Source organism: Anticarsia gemmatalis, chromosome Z, assembly GCF_050436995.1.
Source record: "Anticarsia gemmatalis isolate Benzon Research Colony breed Stoneville strain chromosome Z, ilAntGemm2 primary, whole genome shotgun sequence".
Taxonomy (NCBI): domain Eukaryota; kingdom Metazoa; phylum Arthropoda; class Insecta; order Lepidoptera; family Erebidae; genus Anticarsia; species Anticarsia gemmatalis.
In genome coordinates, this window is record NC_134776.1 from 11137948 (window position 1) to 11157320 (window position 19373).

Genomic DNA, 19373 nt, shown 5'->3' on the forward strand with positions numbered 1-19373 from the left:
ATGACGTGTAACGAGGCTGGTATAGAACCTGCGAGTGGGGCTGCGCTCGCGCCTCGCGCCGCGGTAGCACGCATGAGCAAACAGCGAGTAACTTGAACAACATGCCAAGCAAGGTATCATTCATCAGTCACAGTTGACGCTACTCTGTGGACGGTGCTCTCTCGCGCCCCTCCTTTATGATTTGCCACAATACGGGGAAGGCAGAGTGCATCACACATCATCAGAATGTGACATTATAAGTGCACCATTTAGTTAATACTTCCCTTCGCCTTCCCTAGTAACTAACGTCAACAAACTTTTTATTACTTTCTAAATCGTATTTAATTTTCCGCGTGTGTCTCGTTCCAAGCTCGCGCCAACAAACGTGTGTGTGTATAAATAAATATTAATTTCATAGTGTGTTAAGCTGTACCAAACATGACTATATCATACGCCGGTGAAGTACCTAATGGCAGCAGTTTCGGATGTTTTTGGCGGATCCTTTGCAAGTAAGTTGAACGTATTCGTAGGGTCCGAGGCTTTGACCGCGACGGCGTTCGCGAGCCTGCGGGCCCGCAGACTCGGGTGAAACAGCTGTTCCGACCGATGTCTATGCGCCTCATTCCTATATGACGAAATAACACATTCACACACCGATGGTCCGTAACCACACATTATACATTACAATAGCACGTCTCTTGCCGTCCATCTATTGTGACGCGCCACTTGTGTGTGTTTAATTTTGAAAATACTCTGTCCTCGCAATCGTGTTTACGTCGAACACCAATCGAAAGTTTGTTATTAGTTGCTGTCATAGCTAATAGGAGAGCGACCGAGGATCACGGCGTTAAAGTCGACCTCGCAGCTGCGGGCGACGCGGTGATGAATGCTATTTGTACGCGAACTAGAATCGATTCAATGTCTGATCGCAGTTCGCTTGTCCCTGACAACGAAAGGTGGCGAAAGTAGCCATGACGCATGCAGCAATCGATTAAAACTTGATTCAATCACGCTTAGGTATGATCACGTTGATTTCCGTTAATAATGTCGTTCAAAGATTGTATTTACTTATGCCGTTATTACGTTGTTCAACCACTATTACCACTATAAATATTTACGACACTAAAAATATATTTCCTTTTAATGCTAAGGCGCACTTGCAATTGCCATTAACTCATTTGATTACTAACTAAAGCCATCATAATTTATTGAAGTCTCATTAAGAATTCATCGAATTCAAAACCAACTCGAAGCTAAACGTTAAATAAATTGTGATGCTCAGGGAACTCATTTATTATTTCATTTGCTCGATACTGACCAACTTATATTTAAATTATTCCTCGAAGTCTGTTGTGAACGTACTCGTTACTTATATTAAAAATTCATCTAAACCAATCTAAGGAAATAATGATGGCAAGTTCTTCGAACAATTACGTATGAAGATAGTTACATTTTACATTCACATAATAACATTCGTGTACCGGTTAAAATCTTGCGTTAATTATAAAGTAAATTTGTTTGCTCCTGTAAATATAGAATACCGCTACGCTCGAACAACTGCTATTTATTTTATTTTTCAAATGGATATCTGAACGGTAAATGCAATAAGTCACAATGAAAATAAATTTGCTGTTATATGCGTACTACATAACGAAACCCGTCTGCGTCAACTTACGGTATACCTATTTACATGAAAGCACTAACTATTACTCTATGACATTCATAAACACGTTTGTGACATTAGAGCATAATCCTTGTATGGACCGTGATATTTTCAATTACCTTGCTGTAGGTCTCTGACTGAGAACTTGTGAATATTCCGAACTAGATTCAAATACAATTTAGGTGTATACTGCTAGTAAATACATATCTATGTAAGGAATAAGGCTAATTAAATGATCTTGAGAATCTTTAATTGATGCTTGTACATAATTATGCTACTTACTTATTATTCCATTGAAAACAGTCATAATTCGTAGAGTACTAATCATTAATTAATCATACATAAATTTATCATTAAAATAGGATTTTTTGAAAATCGATTTGAAACACTAATGATAATTATTACGTACCGAATAACCTAATTTTTATTGCACTAATAAACTAGTGATAATCATTAAATTACTTATGCCATCTAAAAACGTATAAATACAGATATCCTGGACTCATTCGTAAAAAAAAATCATTTGTATAACGTTTCAGTGCTCATTTAAGTAATTACAACGTTAAAGGCAAGATAAGAAAAATACAAGCTATCGGCGAGTAAGAGTTGGCGAATGTAGTTACAGGTCTTACAAGTTCCGATGTTAAAGCACCCTGCGACTTTATTACAAGGTTACGACAATTATCCAACCTGCATGTAACGACTTATTGTGTGTGTAGCGATTATAACACCTCATAAGAATCCAGTTGGAATCCAGTGAGCAAATAAATGACGAGTACACATACTAGCGGTCATCGATGGCCGCTCCCATGTGTTTGTGTATCCCACTTACGTATTTTTGATCACGACACACGAAAACATATACATCACAGAGACTTGCAATCTTTATCATCTCACTGGTCACTCCTTTATCATATTAGGTCTCCTATAAAGACATACGGTATAAGATAACGTTAGTATAAAAATCTTAAACATGACGTTTTCTTCCGGTGTCGACGAAGTTCACGTGTAATTCACGGTGTCAATTGTTTCGCATTCGTATGTCAATTATTTCAACAATCATGTTGTCAAATTATTCAAATATTTATAAAATCATTCAAAGACTCAATTAAGACATTATCCTGCGTGATCATAACTATAACTCATTCGTAATTGATACTAATAATTTATTATCACATCTTACTGGAAAACATAATTAATTACTACCTGTGTAGGAAAACATTAAACTGAACAGGATGAACAAATAGTATCTTATAATTATGATATAAGTAAGAATTATATTGTACACGTTTTCTACTGTTGTAGAGTTATTATTCGGCTCTTAACCTAGTATTAGCGGGTCGTAATCCGAGATCAATTAAGCAATATTTTTTACTGTTAAGTACAGATTCAGAAGGCCGGTCGCCACTGATATTAGTAATTAGTAAGCGGTGTTCAGTGGCGGTGCACGACCGTGGCAACTTCTCACAAGGTCAAAGAATTTTGACGACTTCAGACTTAGCATTCAGTGTGTATGAGGGCGGTGCAACTTGGCAGTTTCTCAAACTATTCAAAAACTCGTGTCATGGTCACGGGAAAGGGAAAATTTCGTAATTTTCACCATTAGTATTCGGATCGATAAATTCTTTATACCCTTCATATTCTTAAAATACGGCATCTGTTGCCAAATGTGACGTTAAACACTTTCCTGTGCGACTTCTGAATGTTAAGTCGGTCACTTAAATTTAATACAAGGCATAGGTACAATACAATTGACATATTCCGTAGTTGTACCAAAAGTTTTCAATATTGTTATCATTGTAGAATTTGTTACGAATGCATATCTAATTAGACTGGGTTTGCCTGCGATACTTTTACATCGTAGAAGACACTATGTCATAAATTATTACCAGTTCTTTCGGTAATCGATCGCGTATTGTTTTCATGAATCGTGGGCGTTCCAATTAGGAAATAATACGTCGAGGAAGTAGGCAGGTAATTACACGAATTAGTGCTGTCATTTGAAGAAACATTTCAAAGACATTTAGTCATGTTTCGAAAGCGGCAAATAGTCTGCCTATGACATTCTTTAGGTTATTAGAATAACAGAGAAAGTTGCGACACTAATCGAGTATTGGAAAATGTCGTCTATATTTTGTGAAGTACTTATCAATAGGTACCGTAACCTATTTTGTTTATTTATTCGCAATATATTTACCTTGCTGGCCAAAGATATCTTCTTTGTCTCGTAGAAATACTAAATTTTCGAGACTTCATTTTGTCCTGTTTTTTTTTATCCATGAACAAAGCATCTAGTAGATCTAAAAATTATACATATTTTAATAAATGCGTTCAACATTAGTCCACCTCCTTCAAAAATCATTTTTAGCGACATACCAAAGAGGTGTTGTGGTCTCATGTGGTGTAATATTATATTTTTATGGCGTAACAAAAAACGGCTAAAAGAATGCGTATCAAATACACGGATAATGTTACTGTTAATATAACACCTTCAACACCATAGACTTTTTGGAGTCTGTTCAAAATAATAAGCTTTTGGTTTTATTTATTTGAGACAGTACAAGTTCCTTAAAAACACGGGAACGCTGACATGCCACTCTTAATTACTGCTTTGCTTAATACAAAACTAAGATTTACGAACGTGCAACACATTATAAAAGGTAACTTAATACATAAACAATATTACACGATCCATTTTTATTTAGTTTCTCACACATTCTGTATATAAATGCAATATGTAAGGGCAAAAGTTATTGTGAAAATTCTTAAGCTCGTGAACTCGGCGTTCCTATCGCGATATCGATCTTAAATTGAAGCAGTCGCTATTTCCTTCATACTCATCGCTGGAATTTATTCCTAAGGTATTCCGATTTGAGAAAAGAAACTTCCATCTTTATCGAAAAGTTAAATCGTATTTGTGTGAGTGTTAAGGGTTCAAAAGTCATATCGATTTAGTTAAACAACCGGTTTTATTCAAACGAAAATATTTAAATGTCTATGATTAGTTATAATAACCCTATTATGCAAAAAAAAAACATATTATTTGAAATAAAAAACGCTTGAAAACTACATTTCCACTATTTTTAATCCTTATACTAAACTTAGACAAGCAGAAAGAATAATATAAACAGAACTTCTGAAAGCTATAATTAACAAATTATAATGTAAACATCTTCTTTTCTGAAGTCAGTTAATGTTGAAGTACCTTCTGAAGTCAGAATACGGGACCGTCTGATAATGAAAGGGTCTTAACCCCACCACATGACTCATTTCTCGAGTACCTTTACGTATAACGGGATAATTGACTTTCATTCATTTGTATTGTTTTATCAACCGAAATAGAAATAAGTAAGAGATAATTTTGATGCCCCTGATGAGGTGTTGCCATGGCAACGAATAAGGGCTTCCTGCGAAACAGGATACGTGGAATTCATTCGATAACGTGTTAAGATAAAAATACAATATATATCTTATTGATATGATTGGGAACGGATTCGGATACGTTACAGATTTCATAACCTTTTTACCATATTCTTTCGTCTTCATAGAAACATAAGAAAATGGTCATGAATGTGCTGAAAAACAATAGGTGTAAAACCACTTATCTATTAAATTTTGCACACAAGCTGTTACATAGATGGAACCAGTGTACTTTTGCAGTACCTATTTTACTTATGCTTGCAGGTAAAACTGTCAGTGACATACAAAAAGAGCTTTTATATTAGAACAACCTGCGTTCGGTCCGAATCCACCTTAACAAACAAGTCTCATAAGACCAATTAATTAGATATTATTCTTCCTTAATTAAATATTTTTTGAAACAATAGCTAATATCTTAACGTATAATAGCTTAGCTTAGCTTTTGTCACTTGAATGATAAAATGTTTCAGTAAAATGTCTATAAAAGTATGCTATTGAGAATACTATAGTACCTTAAGCACTAAGCTATATTACGTATATTATGTGATTTATGTATTAGTCTTCATCTTCTTCCTACCTTTTTTCCTTATAGACCTATCATTATTAAATGCATCCATAAATTGATAAAACTTGAATATATATTAAAAGTAATGTGTAATATAGCACCTGTCCAGTCTCTAATAAATTAACCAAAGTGTCCGAGAAATACACGGATGTATGTTTATGTCAAAATCTAAAAAATACATTATTATGCCAATATAATATGACGTTATCCGTATTTACATAGATTATTAACGTTATATAGCTTCTGTAAAATTGTTAATAATATTTACAACTATTATCATATAATGTATTTTATTAATTTAATTTATTACTAAGTACGTCCACCTGTCATCTGAAACGACAAAATAGCCAAACGCCTTCTATGATAAACTCGGAGATTAGGAAATAATTAGTATAAATAATTTATTGTGTGTCCGTTTATTCCATGTTAAATATTCTGACATCACATTTAGGTATAATTTTGTATGAATTAAAGGTAAGGTACGTGCTAGGTATTAAATCAAATTTCGACGATAGAGCTTTGTTTATAAATGAAATACATAAATCCTTATTTAATAGGTATTCTGACAAAAGTAAAGATTTCGATTGATCCTCCAGAGAAAATAAAATGTTATTTATTTATTGAGGCGAGTAATACTGAGCTAACTACTAGGTACGCTCAATCCAATTAAGAAACTGTTTTTGTATTTATTTAGTAGTAGCTATTGCACGAGGTCCACCCGCGCAGATTGAACTGAAAAAAAATATATCAGCCTTTCAGTGGTAACTCACCCTGTTCTTAAACCTATAGGTAATATCTGTGATCTTCATTTTCGTCTTTGTGTAAAATGTTTCCTTGTTGCGTTAGATCTACAAAATATTTATTGCCAATTTTTTTTAGGAAAATTATCATCACTTGACTAGCGTGGATCAAGACCTAATCCTATTCTGGGGGATCCGCTAGCCCAGCAGTGAGACATTATATTTTATACTAGCTGACCCGCGCAACTTCGCTTGCGTCACATAAGAGAGAATGCGTCAAAATTTTCCTCGTTTTTGTAACATTTTTCACTGGTACTCTGCTACTATTGGTCGTAGCGTGATGATATATAGCCTAAAGCCTTCCTCGATAAATGAACTATCAAACACTGAAAGATTTTTTTATATCGGACCAGTAGTTCCTGAGATTAGCGCGTTCAAACAAACAAACAAACTCTTCAGCTTTATAATATTAGTATAGATATTTACGGCGTTTTTAACTAAGTACTATTCTAGATTACGTTTACGCATAAATATTTTATAATATTTCTATCTAGGTTTATCCATAAAATGTATTAGTTGTCAATATGGAATGCTGCGTCTAGATTTTTTCCTCGATGAAACATTTTTGAAATTATCTAATTTTGGCTCTACAAACAAACTTGGCCAATTATTATCTTAGTAAGTAGGTATAATGTAGAAGTAAAGATTAGTATTATTGGCCAAAACCTCTTTGAATACGTAACGAATATAAGCCTAATTCCGAAGACTTACTTTCTCAATCATATTTAACGTGAATAGAAATGAAACAGACGTAATAAGTAATCTTACTTACTGCTTATCTAATTGTTGTAATTAGTGATATCGGTTCAGTAACTCGTTACACTGAGCTGATTAATTAAGTCACGGTAAGCTTATGACGATTAGGCTTTTGGAAGATGTATTTATACCCTCAATTTTTGTATTTTCATTTGAATGAAAAAGCTGAGTGGTATAAATTAGCACCTCCCACGCAAATGGTCGATTTCGGTGTTATGTGTGTATTAGAAATAATTGTCACTTGTTCCAACGGTAAAAGAAAAAATCATAATGTAACCTTGCTTACCTGAAAGTTCTTTAACATAGTTCTGGAAGGTATGCAATGTACCCCTGTGTTATTAATACACAGTCATTTGATTTTCGGGAAAATACTTACATGAGGAAATTGCCTGCCTGCGAGTTTTTTTGACCGATCTTTAAGAAATCTAAATATAAAGAAGTATCTGTTTTTCAATATTTCCCTAGCATAATATGTTGGTATTGGTATTTCTAGCAATAAAACTAAAAGTTTAACAACATCACGATACTATTTTCTTGTGTGATTTTGACACTATGACATTGATTCGATAGAGATTAAAGAAACTTGTTCTTATAAGTATGAAAGAACCTTATTTCTGTAACTGTTTCTGGATGCTTATAGTCGTAAAAGCTTACTTCATAGTATTTTATTTACCCTGCATGAATGTAATAGTAGCTTTAAGGCTTGCTAAACAGTGTTAGAGCCCATCAACCTATCAGTCATTCTCGTCAATATTTCCATTTTAGGTCTATCAGTGCCACCTGTCTTTAAAAGCTATTCTAATTTATACTTATGTTATAAAGCTGAAGAGTTTGTTTGTTTGTTTGAACGCGCTAATCTCAGGAACTACTTGTCCGATTTAAAAAAATATTTCAGTGTTATATAGCCCATTTATCGAGGAAGGCTATAGGCTATATAGGACGACCAATAGGATACAGTACCAGTAAAAAACGTCACAAAAACGGAGAAAATTATGTATGTATTATGGTTAGCTAGTTTATAATATTCCTCTTAATATTCTATAACTTCGAAAACTCTTGTATAAGTTTTAACTATTATAAAAATCCATAAGGACGTTGCAAAGTTGTTGTTTTTCATTGTTTATGGAATAACCACTTCTGAGAGATTTCCTCAACGATAACATCATCAGATTATGGACTGCCTAGCTCACTAATTACCAAGTAGCATGTGTTTGTACTTATACTAACCTACGAGTTTTTATAAACAAACGGTAATGAGTTTTAAACTGTGACATGAAATTACGACGATATTAGCGGCGTGATATGAAGGCATCTTAATAAAAAAAATGCGTAATCCAAATTCAAAGTATCTTTTAATATGTAAACTTCGTACAAAGTATTTGATATACCTAGTCTAAAATTGTATTTTCGTCCGTTTCGGGAACGCTGGTTGCTCGTGTGAAGAAACGACAACAACTCAAGGCTTCCTTCATGAAACCAACTGTTTAAAAGCCGCAGAAAAAAATTATAGTTTTGGCTGTTTTTTTACAATTACCAATAGTTTGTAAAATTGTATAGTACGAAGTAGGGCGACGATTCAAAGTAATTGACCAATTCAATTCAAACCATCTGATCGGGTTCTGACTTCTGACGCATCCGACGATTGTATCATAGGAATTAAATGTTATCTTGATCCAGTTTTAAGTAAGTTTGTTTTATCACCAGACTCACTTCTAAGTATTTAACAATAAATAAATCTATCTCATTCCCATCCCACCGTTGTTCTCCTTCCCTAATGAGAGCGGAGTTTGAGTTTACTATAGCCTAGTTAGGGACTTTGCATTCCTTCAAGAACTGTGTTGAAGAACTCTTAAGAGGGCAAGGTCTCCTCACAGAGTTATTTAATAAATATAAACATAACATAACTTTGAAATAAATACCTACAGTATTGATTTAAGCGTATCAACTTGCGTAGGAGGCTAATATTTCGGTACTACCATTCGGTTATAACTGTGTTGTATGGTCAATATGTACAACAATGATAACTATTTCCAGAGCGGCTACCACGTATCTCAGTTGACAACTATTTGAAAGCCACTATGCTGTACATTGCTTTCTTCCTTAGATAATCGTGGTTAACACGTTACGTCAAAGCAGCAATGTACTGAATAGTGATCATTAAATTGATGTAAGCTAGCTGTTAACTGAGATACGTGATAAGCCCGCAGAAGTGTATCCATTTTCAACGGCTCGAAAAAATAAATGAATGACGCATATTGCCATTACTTTGATATGCTAAAGTCATTTTGCCTAGTCGTCAATCATAACTGATTTTCTGCAAAGTCGTCAGTCGTAGAAAGTTGAAATTTAGCACACAGTTTGGCCATGCTTTGATGGACGAATTGAATATATTTGTGCGAAGTAACGAATGAAAGCATTAGAGTTAGAATATAACTTTTTGACCAACTGTATTGGTCATTCGATTCTAATGCTTTAATCAATCTGTTTTCAGAGAATAAAATTGAAAATTGGTAACACATTTTATATTTATCTCACAATTGAATGTACTCTGAAACACTGAAATTACACCAAAGTCCAAATTGAGTTTGAAAACACTAATAAATTTGACTTATAGGAGTTTCTTATGAATGTAATGTTTGTTACCGCTTTAAGTCAAAAATATCAATATCTTATGTAGGTACCTATTACTGTGTTTTTCCAAATAGTTAATTGTAATATAACATAAATAACATGTAAACGGCTAAAGTGTGAATTAAATCCTGAACACTTTCCAGGACATTATGAACAAGTCAAGTAAAATCAAATAAAACATTTTCACCACGTAATTTTATAAACACGGGCTGGCTTACAGATGAGTAATCCGTTTGATAACGTGTCTCCGGTGTTTACTACACTAACTAAGTTAAACTTGCTGGTCATTCTTGAAGAAAAAATGTTTCTACATCTTTTTCATGTATCAATGACTGGCAATTTGTTAATGTATTTTTATTTATTGTCGTTGCTAAACGGAAACTGTTCTACATAGTCACCCAATGGTCCACTGATCAGCATGGTGGTACAGAGGCTCCGACTATCCGAATGTTCTACGACCATAAACTCTACTTGACTTTCGGTTGGATGTTCCTAGAATCATTGGACTCACGGTTAAGCGATTAGCCATGCAATTATACTCGATTTTTTGTCTGACACCCTGACGCGAAACGAGTTTTAGACGCCCACATCACTCGCACCACGTCACGGCCAACCAATTTGCTTTTATTTTTTGATAACGAATTATTAAGTTTCGTATAATAAATCCACATAAACTTTATGTAATTTCCACATAAAACTTAATAATGTAATCTGCGAGGCGTTCGGTTATTAGCCACGTGTGCCGTAGTTTTTTGTTTTATTATTCAAAACAATTTCCTTCGCCAAAGAGAATTAAAACTGAGAATGGTATTGTTATCGGTCGGTTGTCGATGAAATATAAAAACAATATTTTTTCAGAGAAAACTAAAATGACATGCGTGTGTCACAGTCATTTAATCGGTGGCAAGGTCAGGCCGCAGGCGCCCGCACCGTTACAGAAACGTGATAGCTTTCCTCTTTATTTTGTAATATATGTATTTAAAGATGATTTATTTATTGTTTAACTTTCGCTTGCAGATGGAGAGGCAGTGTGTACAAGCTGGTGTGGCGGGAGTTACTAGCATATCTCACTCTCTACTACACCATCAATTTATTGTATCGGTTTGCACTAACAGAGTCACAACAGAGGTAAGTCAAATATTCCATATGAATCATCCAGTAGCCGAGTATCCTTAAGTATATGTTGGCTGTTCACGTGAATGTTCACTAAAAAACAAAAAAATAATAAAATGCCCGGCTATCGACCCCTACTACACACATCACCTAAAGAAATAAATGTATGCAACTAGCTCACAATAACATGTTGTGTTTCGAACAAACTTGTTTTAAAATCATATTATAGAACCATTAAACTTATTTTAAACATTAGCAAGGACGAATGTGCACTGCTTTTTAATCTTCATAATTAGCAAACAATGAAGTTGTTAAGAGTCGATGTGCTAAGTTTATATTTATTCAAAGCGTTGCTGTGCTCTGAAACGAGTAAGATCCAATGAATAAATCCTGCGTCACTATAAAAAAATACGATTTGAATTAGCGAGGAGCAAAAACAGACATAATTGTTGTTCACTCGTCTTCAACAAAGCAAGCGATTATTCAATGACTATGTTATCGTGCCTTCGCTAGTTCCACATCTTTAATAACATTTATATGAATAGAATAGTTCAGTCATTATGACAACAGTTCGAATTATTGCGTTTATTATGTGATGTTATAGAACAACACATTCAGACGATCAATCTTAGTCCGCAGGATAGTGAACAGCTGTGTTTAATCATCCTGAGACTGCAATCACCAAAGAGTAAATTTACCTTTAAGTTAAATTTGTTGGCCGTTTTCTCAATTAATAGAAGAAAAAATAAAACAACACGCTCAAAGTCAAAAGCCGAGAGTTGTTATTTTGGATTATGAGCAATATAAGCTATAATAATAAGAAAAGCAAAGTAGGCTGCATGAATCAGACAAAAATATCTCTACGTATTCTCAAAGTACAGTGTACGTAATAAGTTGCACGTAAAAACCATTTGCAGTGACGTACATTTGCGATTTAAAAGTTGTATCAGATCGGCAAAGGTTTACTTGTGATAAAAAGTGCGGAAGTGTTGTACAATCGGCGGTGACTGTCCGTGAACCAACGTCTTACACCGCTTACACGTCATAACTAACTCGCTCTACATGCATTCTCTCCGGAAAATAAATATTAATATGACCACGCTAAAACGTAGTATGAAAATGGGATTCCCCTACAGTTAAAAATAAATAACGTAAAATATACACACGAACTGCCAAATAAGACAGAATTAGTCACCATGTTTCGATCTAGGAATTAAACTTGTTTAAGTTGTTAAATCTCCTTTAACGGGCTCGATAATTAATAATCGTAGATGTATATAATGTCCTTTCCCTGTATGAAGTAAGTCACAAATGGCAGATCCAAATGCGAAATAAAGCAACTCTTTGTAAAAGAAGAAACTGTACACAATACAAATATTTACCTAATATTTATTAATAAAATCGAAAAGTTCACCTATGTGCTTCACCTTTCCTAAAATAACAGGCTGTGAATCGGAGTTTTACCATTTTAGTCAAGTAATTATTCTTAAGTAATAAAAATAGCGATGTCCTTTTAATTTAATTGCAATTATCGTAGAAATAAGGGCACAATACGTCTGCGCCATTGACAATTCGCCATGGTATTTGAAAACCGTGACGACTATTGATAAGTAGTGAGTGGAATAAGCTGCTTACGCTCTTTTTGTAGGTAACTATAACTCACGTGTAAGACTATATTTATAAACCAGTAACTTAACTTTTAAAAATACAAAATAATAGAGCGTAAATATTAGTTGCACGAGTCAGGAATCTATTCGTGTTCGTTCAGTAAAGACAGTATTTTTATTCTGGGACTTTTTACAAATAAAATATAATGCATTGCAATAATAATGAAGTATAGAAATGAATTACGAGTTTTGTTATTTTAAATATAGGCAGTTTTTTCGGAATTCTCTGCCTGCTAAGATACTCGTATTTCATTAACTTTCAGTCGGCGATGGACTTATAATTAAGTCATTTTCTTTTTCAGTCACATTTTCTTATCTATGAATACTGAAAACGATTTGTTTGACATTATTTTTACATAACTCATAAACCGATTCGTAGATCATTACTTCACATTTGTGCCACGGGCAGACGTATATAAAATATGAGTTTTTGATTGATAGCGCGTCGATTTGGGTCAAATATTGTTTGGATTCATTATTTACAATCATAAATAATAAGTAATTGGAGCCAATTACCGAGGAAGACTGTCAGTCGTAGAATACGTATTAGTTTGAAATAAGTACAAATCATTAACTACGCACCCAAGGATTTATTGATTGATGTATTTCACATAACCTCGCCGAAATCAAAACAGCATTCAATTTATTGTACTACATAACTATATTACTCATGCTACATGTTTTAAAGCATCAAATCACAGATGGTATGGTTAGAAATATGTTATTACTTATTTTATTTCGTCTTCATACTCACATTTTTGTAAGTTAATTCGTTCGCAATCCATTTACCGCTAAGCAAATTGCCACGATTAGATTGCCTACAGGAAACGCGAACTCAAGACCTACATATTTCGTGACTTTTCAAATACATATTTGTAATTGTATTTATGAACATATTTTAGCTCGGTGGAATTTGATCGTCTCACCGTACCGAATTCCGCGGAATTCTCAACAGTAGGTATAATTAATTTGTTCGTGTCGCTACATAATGTACGAGGTGGTATATGCATATCTAATATATTATTATAAAGCAAAGTCCTCCGTCGCGTCTGTCTGTTCGCGTTAAACTTAAACATTGTAGAACGAATTTTCACTTTTTCTAATATGTCAGAGAGCGGGACATTGTCTAGCGGTTCTGCTATTTAATTGTATTTCTGTGCTTGTGTTATTATATTGATAAATAATAATGACGATGTTTGTAAACGATATGCAGAGTTTACTATGAACAATATTGAACTTTGTTTTTTACAATTAATAAAAACGTTTCTTGAAAATAGTGACATCACGCAAATATATCCAAGTTCCATTTATTGCACAAAAACATACAATTTTGTCGTTAGCAACCTCCTAACTTAACCTACCTTTTTTAAACCTTAACTCTCTAGTGGGCAGCTGGATAACACTAAAAATAAACTTTTTATAAGCTGAATTTCTAATTAGGTATGCAATAAACGTGTTATTGTAGTCCAGTTTAGGCTAAAATAAAATCGATTAATGCACGCGGTCCTGCGTTTGCCCTCCCCTAGCTTTATTTAATTGATACTCTTTGTGTTTTACGAACCCCACGTTATCGCGTCATTTGCAGATGACCATAAATAGAAACATGGTTGAAATTGAAAGTTTGAAACTATATTTTTCGAATTAATGTATATTTCGTGTTTGTGCCAGTATTAAAAACCTTAAGAAACTTATTGTACTGTAGAACTTATTGCTTGCGATTTGGTCAACGTGGAGATTACTGTCCAGACGTCTTTATGTGAAATCGTAATAGAAAGAGTATCTTTCTCATCAATAATTAAGAATTCGGGTCAAAGGTAGTGTTATCCAATACGAAGTAGGTATTAAAATTCTCAGTATCTTCGAATATCTGATATGTTTTTCCTTATACGAAGAGCAGTTCGTATTTCGGGTGTTACACACTCGTTACACGACATGACTTAAGAATGTTCTCTCTTCGAGAGTTAAACAACTAAAGGGCCTTTGCATCAGTTAATGCAATATATTTGAAATAGTGAATGTATTTTATTTTATTTTTGGAAGCTTTGACGGCCTCCGTGGTGCAATGGTTAAGGTAGTCGCGATTTGTCACTATCTGTGCATCGGGTGGTTGCGGGTGCGATTCCCTGACGGAACCAATGTATGTGCAATCCACAAATAGTTGTTTCGGGTCTGGTTGTCCTTAGTATCCGTCATTTGCATGTTTGTAAAAGTCCCCGCGACAAAATATCAACTTTAAGTAAAGGTATTCTTAAAAAAAAAAGTCTGTTTTGAAAGATGTGTGGTGAGAAGCAAAAAGACTGTTATTGTTATGTTGAAGCATATTTTAAGTTTGCTTGTTCACTGTTTATTAAATATACAGTATTTATTTTCATTATTGTCAACATGTAAAGGTATGTTAAGTACTTTGTTAACAGCGCTACGAAAGTGAAATACAATAATTAGGTTAAAACTCTTTACATATACGAGATCTACTCTTACAAAATTATTCAAAAGAATTTGACGATTAAGAAGTGACTACAGTTTTTTGTCAGTCCTCCATCTAACTTCCGAACTAAATACAGAAAGTCAATATTAGATTTCAATTAAAATGTTATACTTTACTACATGTTATTGTCATTTTGAAGAATTGGTTATAGAATTTACTGTAAACATGATGCCGGCTTCGACTAGGTCTCCGGCAAAGCGTTTATGGGATTTCAATTCTCGTTTCGTCTGATCTCACCGCGCACCTCGCAGACAGAAATACACCATAACTAATGCTTTACACAACTTTTGTACTTCGTTCAGCTTTCCCTTTGCTCTGATATCGATTGATTGTTGTTGTCACCTTTTTATAAGGAAGCGGACAATGAGGCAAGAAGGAAGACTTATTCTGTAGCATTTATTTTGTTTAAAGTAATTAATATAATGTATTAGCTGCTGTCCAAAGATTGTATGCATAGTCCTCGTAAAACGCTTGTCCAATATTGACTAAAATGCACTCGGGTCAACTGTTTCGTCATATTGCATACTAAGTGCAATACAAAGGCTCACCTGAACACAAAACGGACAATGTTATTAGCGGAAACATAGTCGACAATGTTTACATACTTCATCATACATGACATGTTGACCATAAACTAAACGTCATGGCATCTTATAAAATAGAAGCAATCATAGGAACTGGTGAACGAGAATACTCGTAGCCATAAAAAATAAATAAAAATAATCTCATGACCATTTAGGAATCATAAACTATAATAACTTCGCTTTGAATTCATAATTCAAACGTTTTTCTGACAGATGGAAGCCGTCTGCGCAGAATCATAATTAAGAAGTACGCAGATTCATTAAAAATAACGTAATTATTAGAAGTTGAATCGTGTTTTTCTGATTTGTTAGATAAAATAACATAAGTGTTGAGATAAAAAATAACAGAGGAGGAAAACACATTATAAATATGAATTTAACATGAGAATCCTGATTAATTGTATGATGTATTCTATAAAGTTATAATCGGTAAATTGATTTACAACTAGCTGTGCGCCGTGGCTGCGCTTATATTTGATTTAATATAACGTTTATGTGTCTATTGTCAGTTATGATTTATTTCTTGTCGTTCAACCTCTCTAAAGTTATTATTTATTGTACGTATAAGCACATAATACTTACGTCGGATATTACATGATTTCGGTAAGTCTCAGTACAGCGCGAATTTAAGTTTGAAGTCATTTCCGTAATGCATCTCATTCAAGGTTATTTTGGACATTTAAAACATAATTATCTTGTATTCTGACTGTTGTTGTTTGTTTGAAAATATTCATGAAGGCAGCATTTTGGATGTTTTCTCATAATAGACGTGACTTCTGTTGGAATTATTGACTGAGAACTGACATCGATTACTTATATTATATCTTAAGGTCGAATTTGCGATTAGTTTTGTGAAAAATTGGAGAGATTTGGATTAAGTGAAAGTGGAAATGTTTTATTTCTAGAACTTTATAAATGTCCTGTTATAAGAATGTGGAAAAAGCAGAAATACCACATAATGGTTGCATTATGACTTTTACGGAATGGGTATGTACTAAAAAAACACGTTGACTCCCTAATAATTTTAAAGAAAAATACGTTTTACCTAGTTATTATCAACAATGAGCGTTTAAATCATAAGTAGTACTTCAATATTCTAAACATTTCAAAATAAAATTCAACCAGAACTGTTCTAGCTATGGTTAGTCCGGTCGTCTGGTATCGACCCGTTCTATTAAAATAGGGATGTAGGGGAAGGGTGTATCATACTCTCGCACAGAGATCGCATATTTCATTACAAGATACTTATATTTATTCCTCTTGTACGTCATAACACGTACTGTCGAACAAAACGATTGTAAAATGAATCATTTATTTGACTTTATTTCGCATCCATAACAAATACTGGTTTAACTAAATGTTCTTCAGATCTCGTTACTGGATAACATTTTATAATTTAGTTTACAGTCACGAAATGTGTATAAAATATAAAATCAAAGGCCATTTAATGTAATATTAAGGAACGGAGGTTGTGTAAGCTTCATATCAGTACTTAAATGCACAACTGCGAAAATAAGTTTGCATTTAATCGAGATCAAAGCATATTTCTTGGTATTTAGTCGGGTACAGTGGACCGGGAAGGATCTAGATATAATTCACGGTATCCTTGTTACTTACTATCAGTAAAAGTTAAAGCCGGTTAAGGTAATAATTTACAGACGACATATTTAAGGTAATAAACATGCTATTCATAAAGTACTTTTCATTACTGCCTCTTACAAAAGACGGGGTCGAGATGAGAGTCTGTTAATTATTTAGAGACTGGACAAGTGCAACTGTCTGTAGCAGCCAGTCCTGCAGATCATCTTTTATTCTTAGGAACCGGCTTTGTATTCAGTAAATACCGAGACAGTTTGTAAACAAAATCGTGGATTCTATCAATATTTTCGCAGTCACTGACTGCAAGCTAATACCAGTGCGGCTCTGAGTAGCTGTTCTGTGAAATATTATAGTTTAAAACCGACCGCTTGCCGCTTACCCAATATGCCCTTCGAGATACAATGCGACGCAAATTAACAACAGCTTCCTTATTAATAACATTCAAGCAAACCATTGTGTGTCATACAATTGCCTTTCCACGTTGTTTTCAAAACCAATGGTGGCTGTGAAATTTGGCTTTTTAGCATTTTAGATCAATTAGATAAGTTCTAATCACTCTTGATCTATCAGCTGATTCATAAAAAAAGACAGACTACGGTACCAGTAGCTTCAGACCAGTTTGTGATTCTCATCAATAAATTATTTAATGTTTAGTGTGAATGACCCATTTTTTGGGTTCCGTTGCCTCAGGCAATCTGACGTGTACACAGCTGATTGCCTCAGTAACTAAATTGAGGAATGTTAATACTTGCTTATTTATTTATTAGGAGAAAACAACTAAGATTAATATTATAATATTAAGACGGATAGAATGTAAATGTAATATTTTCCATGGAAGGAAAGTAATAAAGGCGTTGGCAAAAATTACGTATAACTAACCGTAATATCGCTTATCAAGTTCTTAGTGCCTGCCTAATATCCGTTTATTATAATCACGTTTTGCAATAAGACTTAAATGATTAAAAGTAAATTTTGTGAAAACTTAGCAATTTATCGTAGTCGGTCGTACATTTAAATAATGAAGATTTCCTTCCTCTTGCACTATAACTTGCCATACTACTTTCGGACATATAGATACACTTATTATATTAGATATCTATTGAAAAAGCAGACAAACTGGTTCTCAAGGATGTTCTTTCAATAATACTAATAGGTCGTAAGTGTAGATAACATACGATATAGGTTTTATGGTAGGTTTAGAAACTCTATTAGAATATAAAGTGAATGAGGTACTCACTCTCTCGCAAATAACCTCGTTCTGTAAATATAATATGGATTTTCTAAAACGTAACGAGTGTCGCAAAATTTCTTGAAAATCTCACAATTGTTTGGCCTCTTGTGTGACGTAAATATTTGATGGAATTCACCTTTGGTTTATCCTTTTACGTAAGCTTCGGCTAGATATTAAGTTGTGAATTAAACAACAAATAACTGGCAGTTTCAAAGTTATTCACGTGCGAAGTTCACATGGTCTTCACACAATCGTAATATATAATTTTTTATGCATATAAGGATATAACGCGTACGCAATATCATTTATCTGTGATTATTGTTTGTCTATATTACTATGTTATAAACATATTTTATCGTGTTTTGAACGTTGGCGTATTTCTGAGACAATTTAATTACTTGAACAATTATATTTAATTAATAGTAAATTATAATCTACATTTTCCCAATACAATCCATTTTATCACGAGCAATATTTCCACGCGACAGAGTTATGAAACTGGTAGTCATTAATAATCTTCATTCTATTAGTAGTAATGAAATTAAAGAAAAAAAAATACACGGCTATGAATGGAGTTAGGAATAATATTAGCTGTAAGATAGAATTTTAATTAGCCTTTGAGAAATCTGTAGTCCTGTAGAAATATTTTTAATTTAATTTTCTTTGAAGTAGTGAAAGGTTTTGCACGAGTCTAATCAAATATGGCTGTCGTGTTATTTATATTCTTAGAGATATTTGCCGCTTATAATAAATAACTATTGATCAACAGTTTAACGTCGTAGTCTGTTAGACATTGTTTTCAAGCAACAATATTATACTAAGAATACCGAAAATGCATGAAACTTTTCAGAAAACCAGTTATAATGTAACCATTATGTAT

General features: G+C 33.6%; 1 protein-coding gene across 2 annotated transcripts in view; it reads left to right on the forward strand.

Moving 5' to 3' along the window:
* The first annotated feature begins 91 nt into the window (after positions 1 to 91).
* Best2 (bestrophin 2) overlaps positions 92 to 19373 on the forward strand; it is a 45276-nt gene continuing 25994 nt past the window's right edge. The window contains exons 1-2 of one of the 2 annotated variants that reach the window (XM_076134346.1): positions 92 to 488; positions 10832 to 10942. In XM_076134346.1, the coding sequence (XP_075990461.1) occupies positions 418 to 488; positions 10832 to 10942 (182 nt within the window). In that variant the 5' untranslated portion in view covers positions 92 to 417. The remainder of the gene's footprint in view (positions 489 to 10831; positions 10943 to 19373) is intronic. The other variant, XM_076134345.1, reaches the window with a different exon arrangement.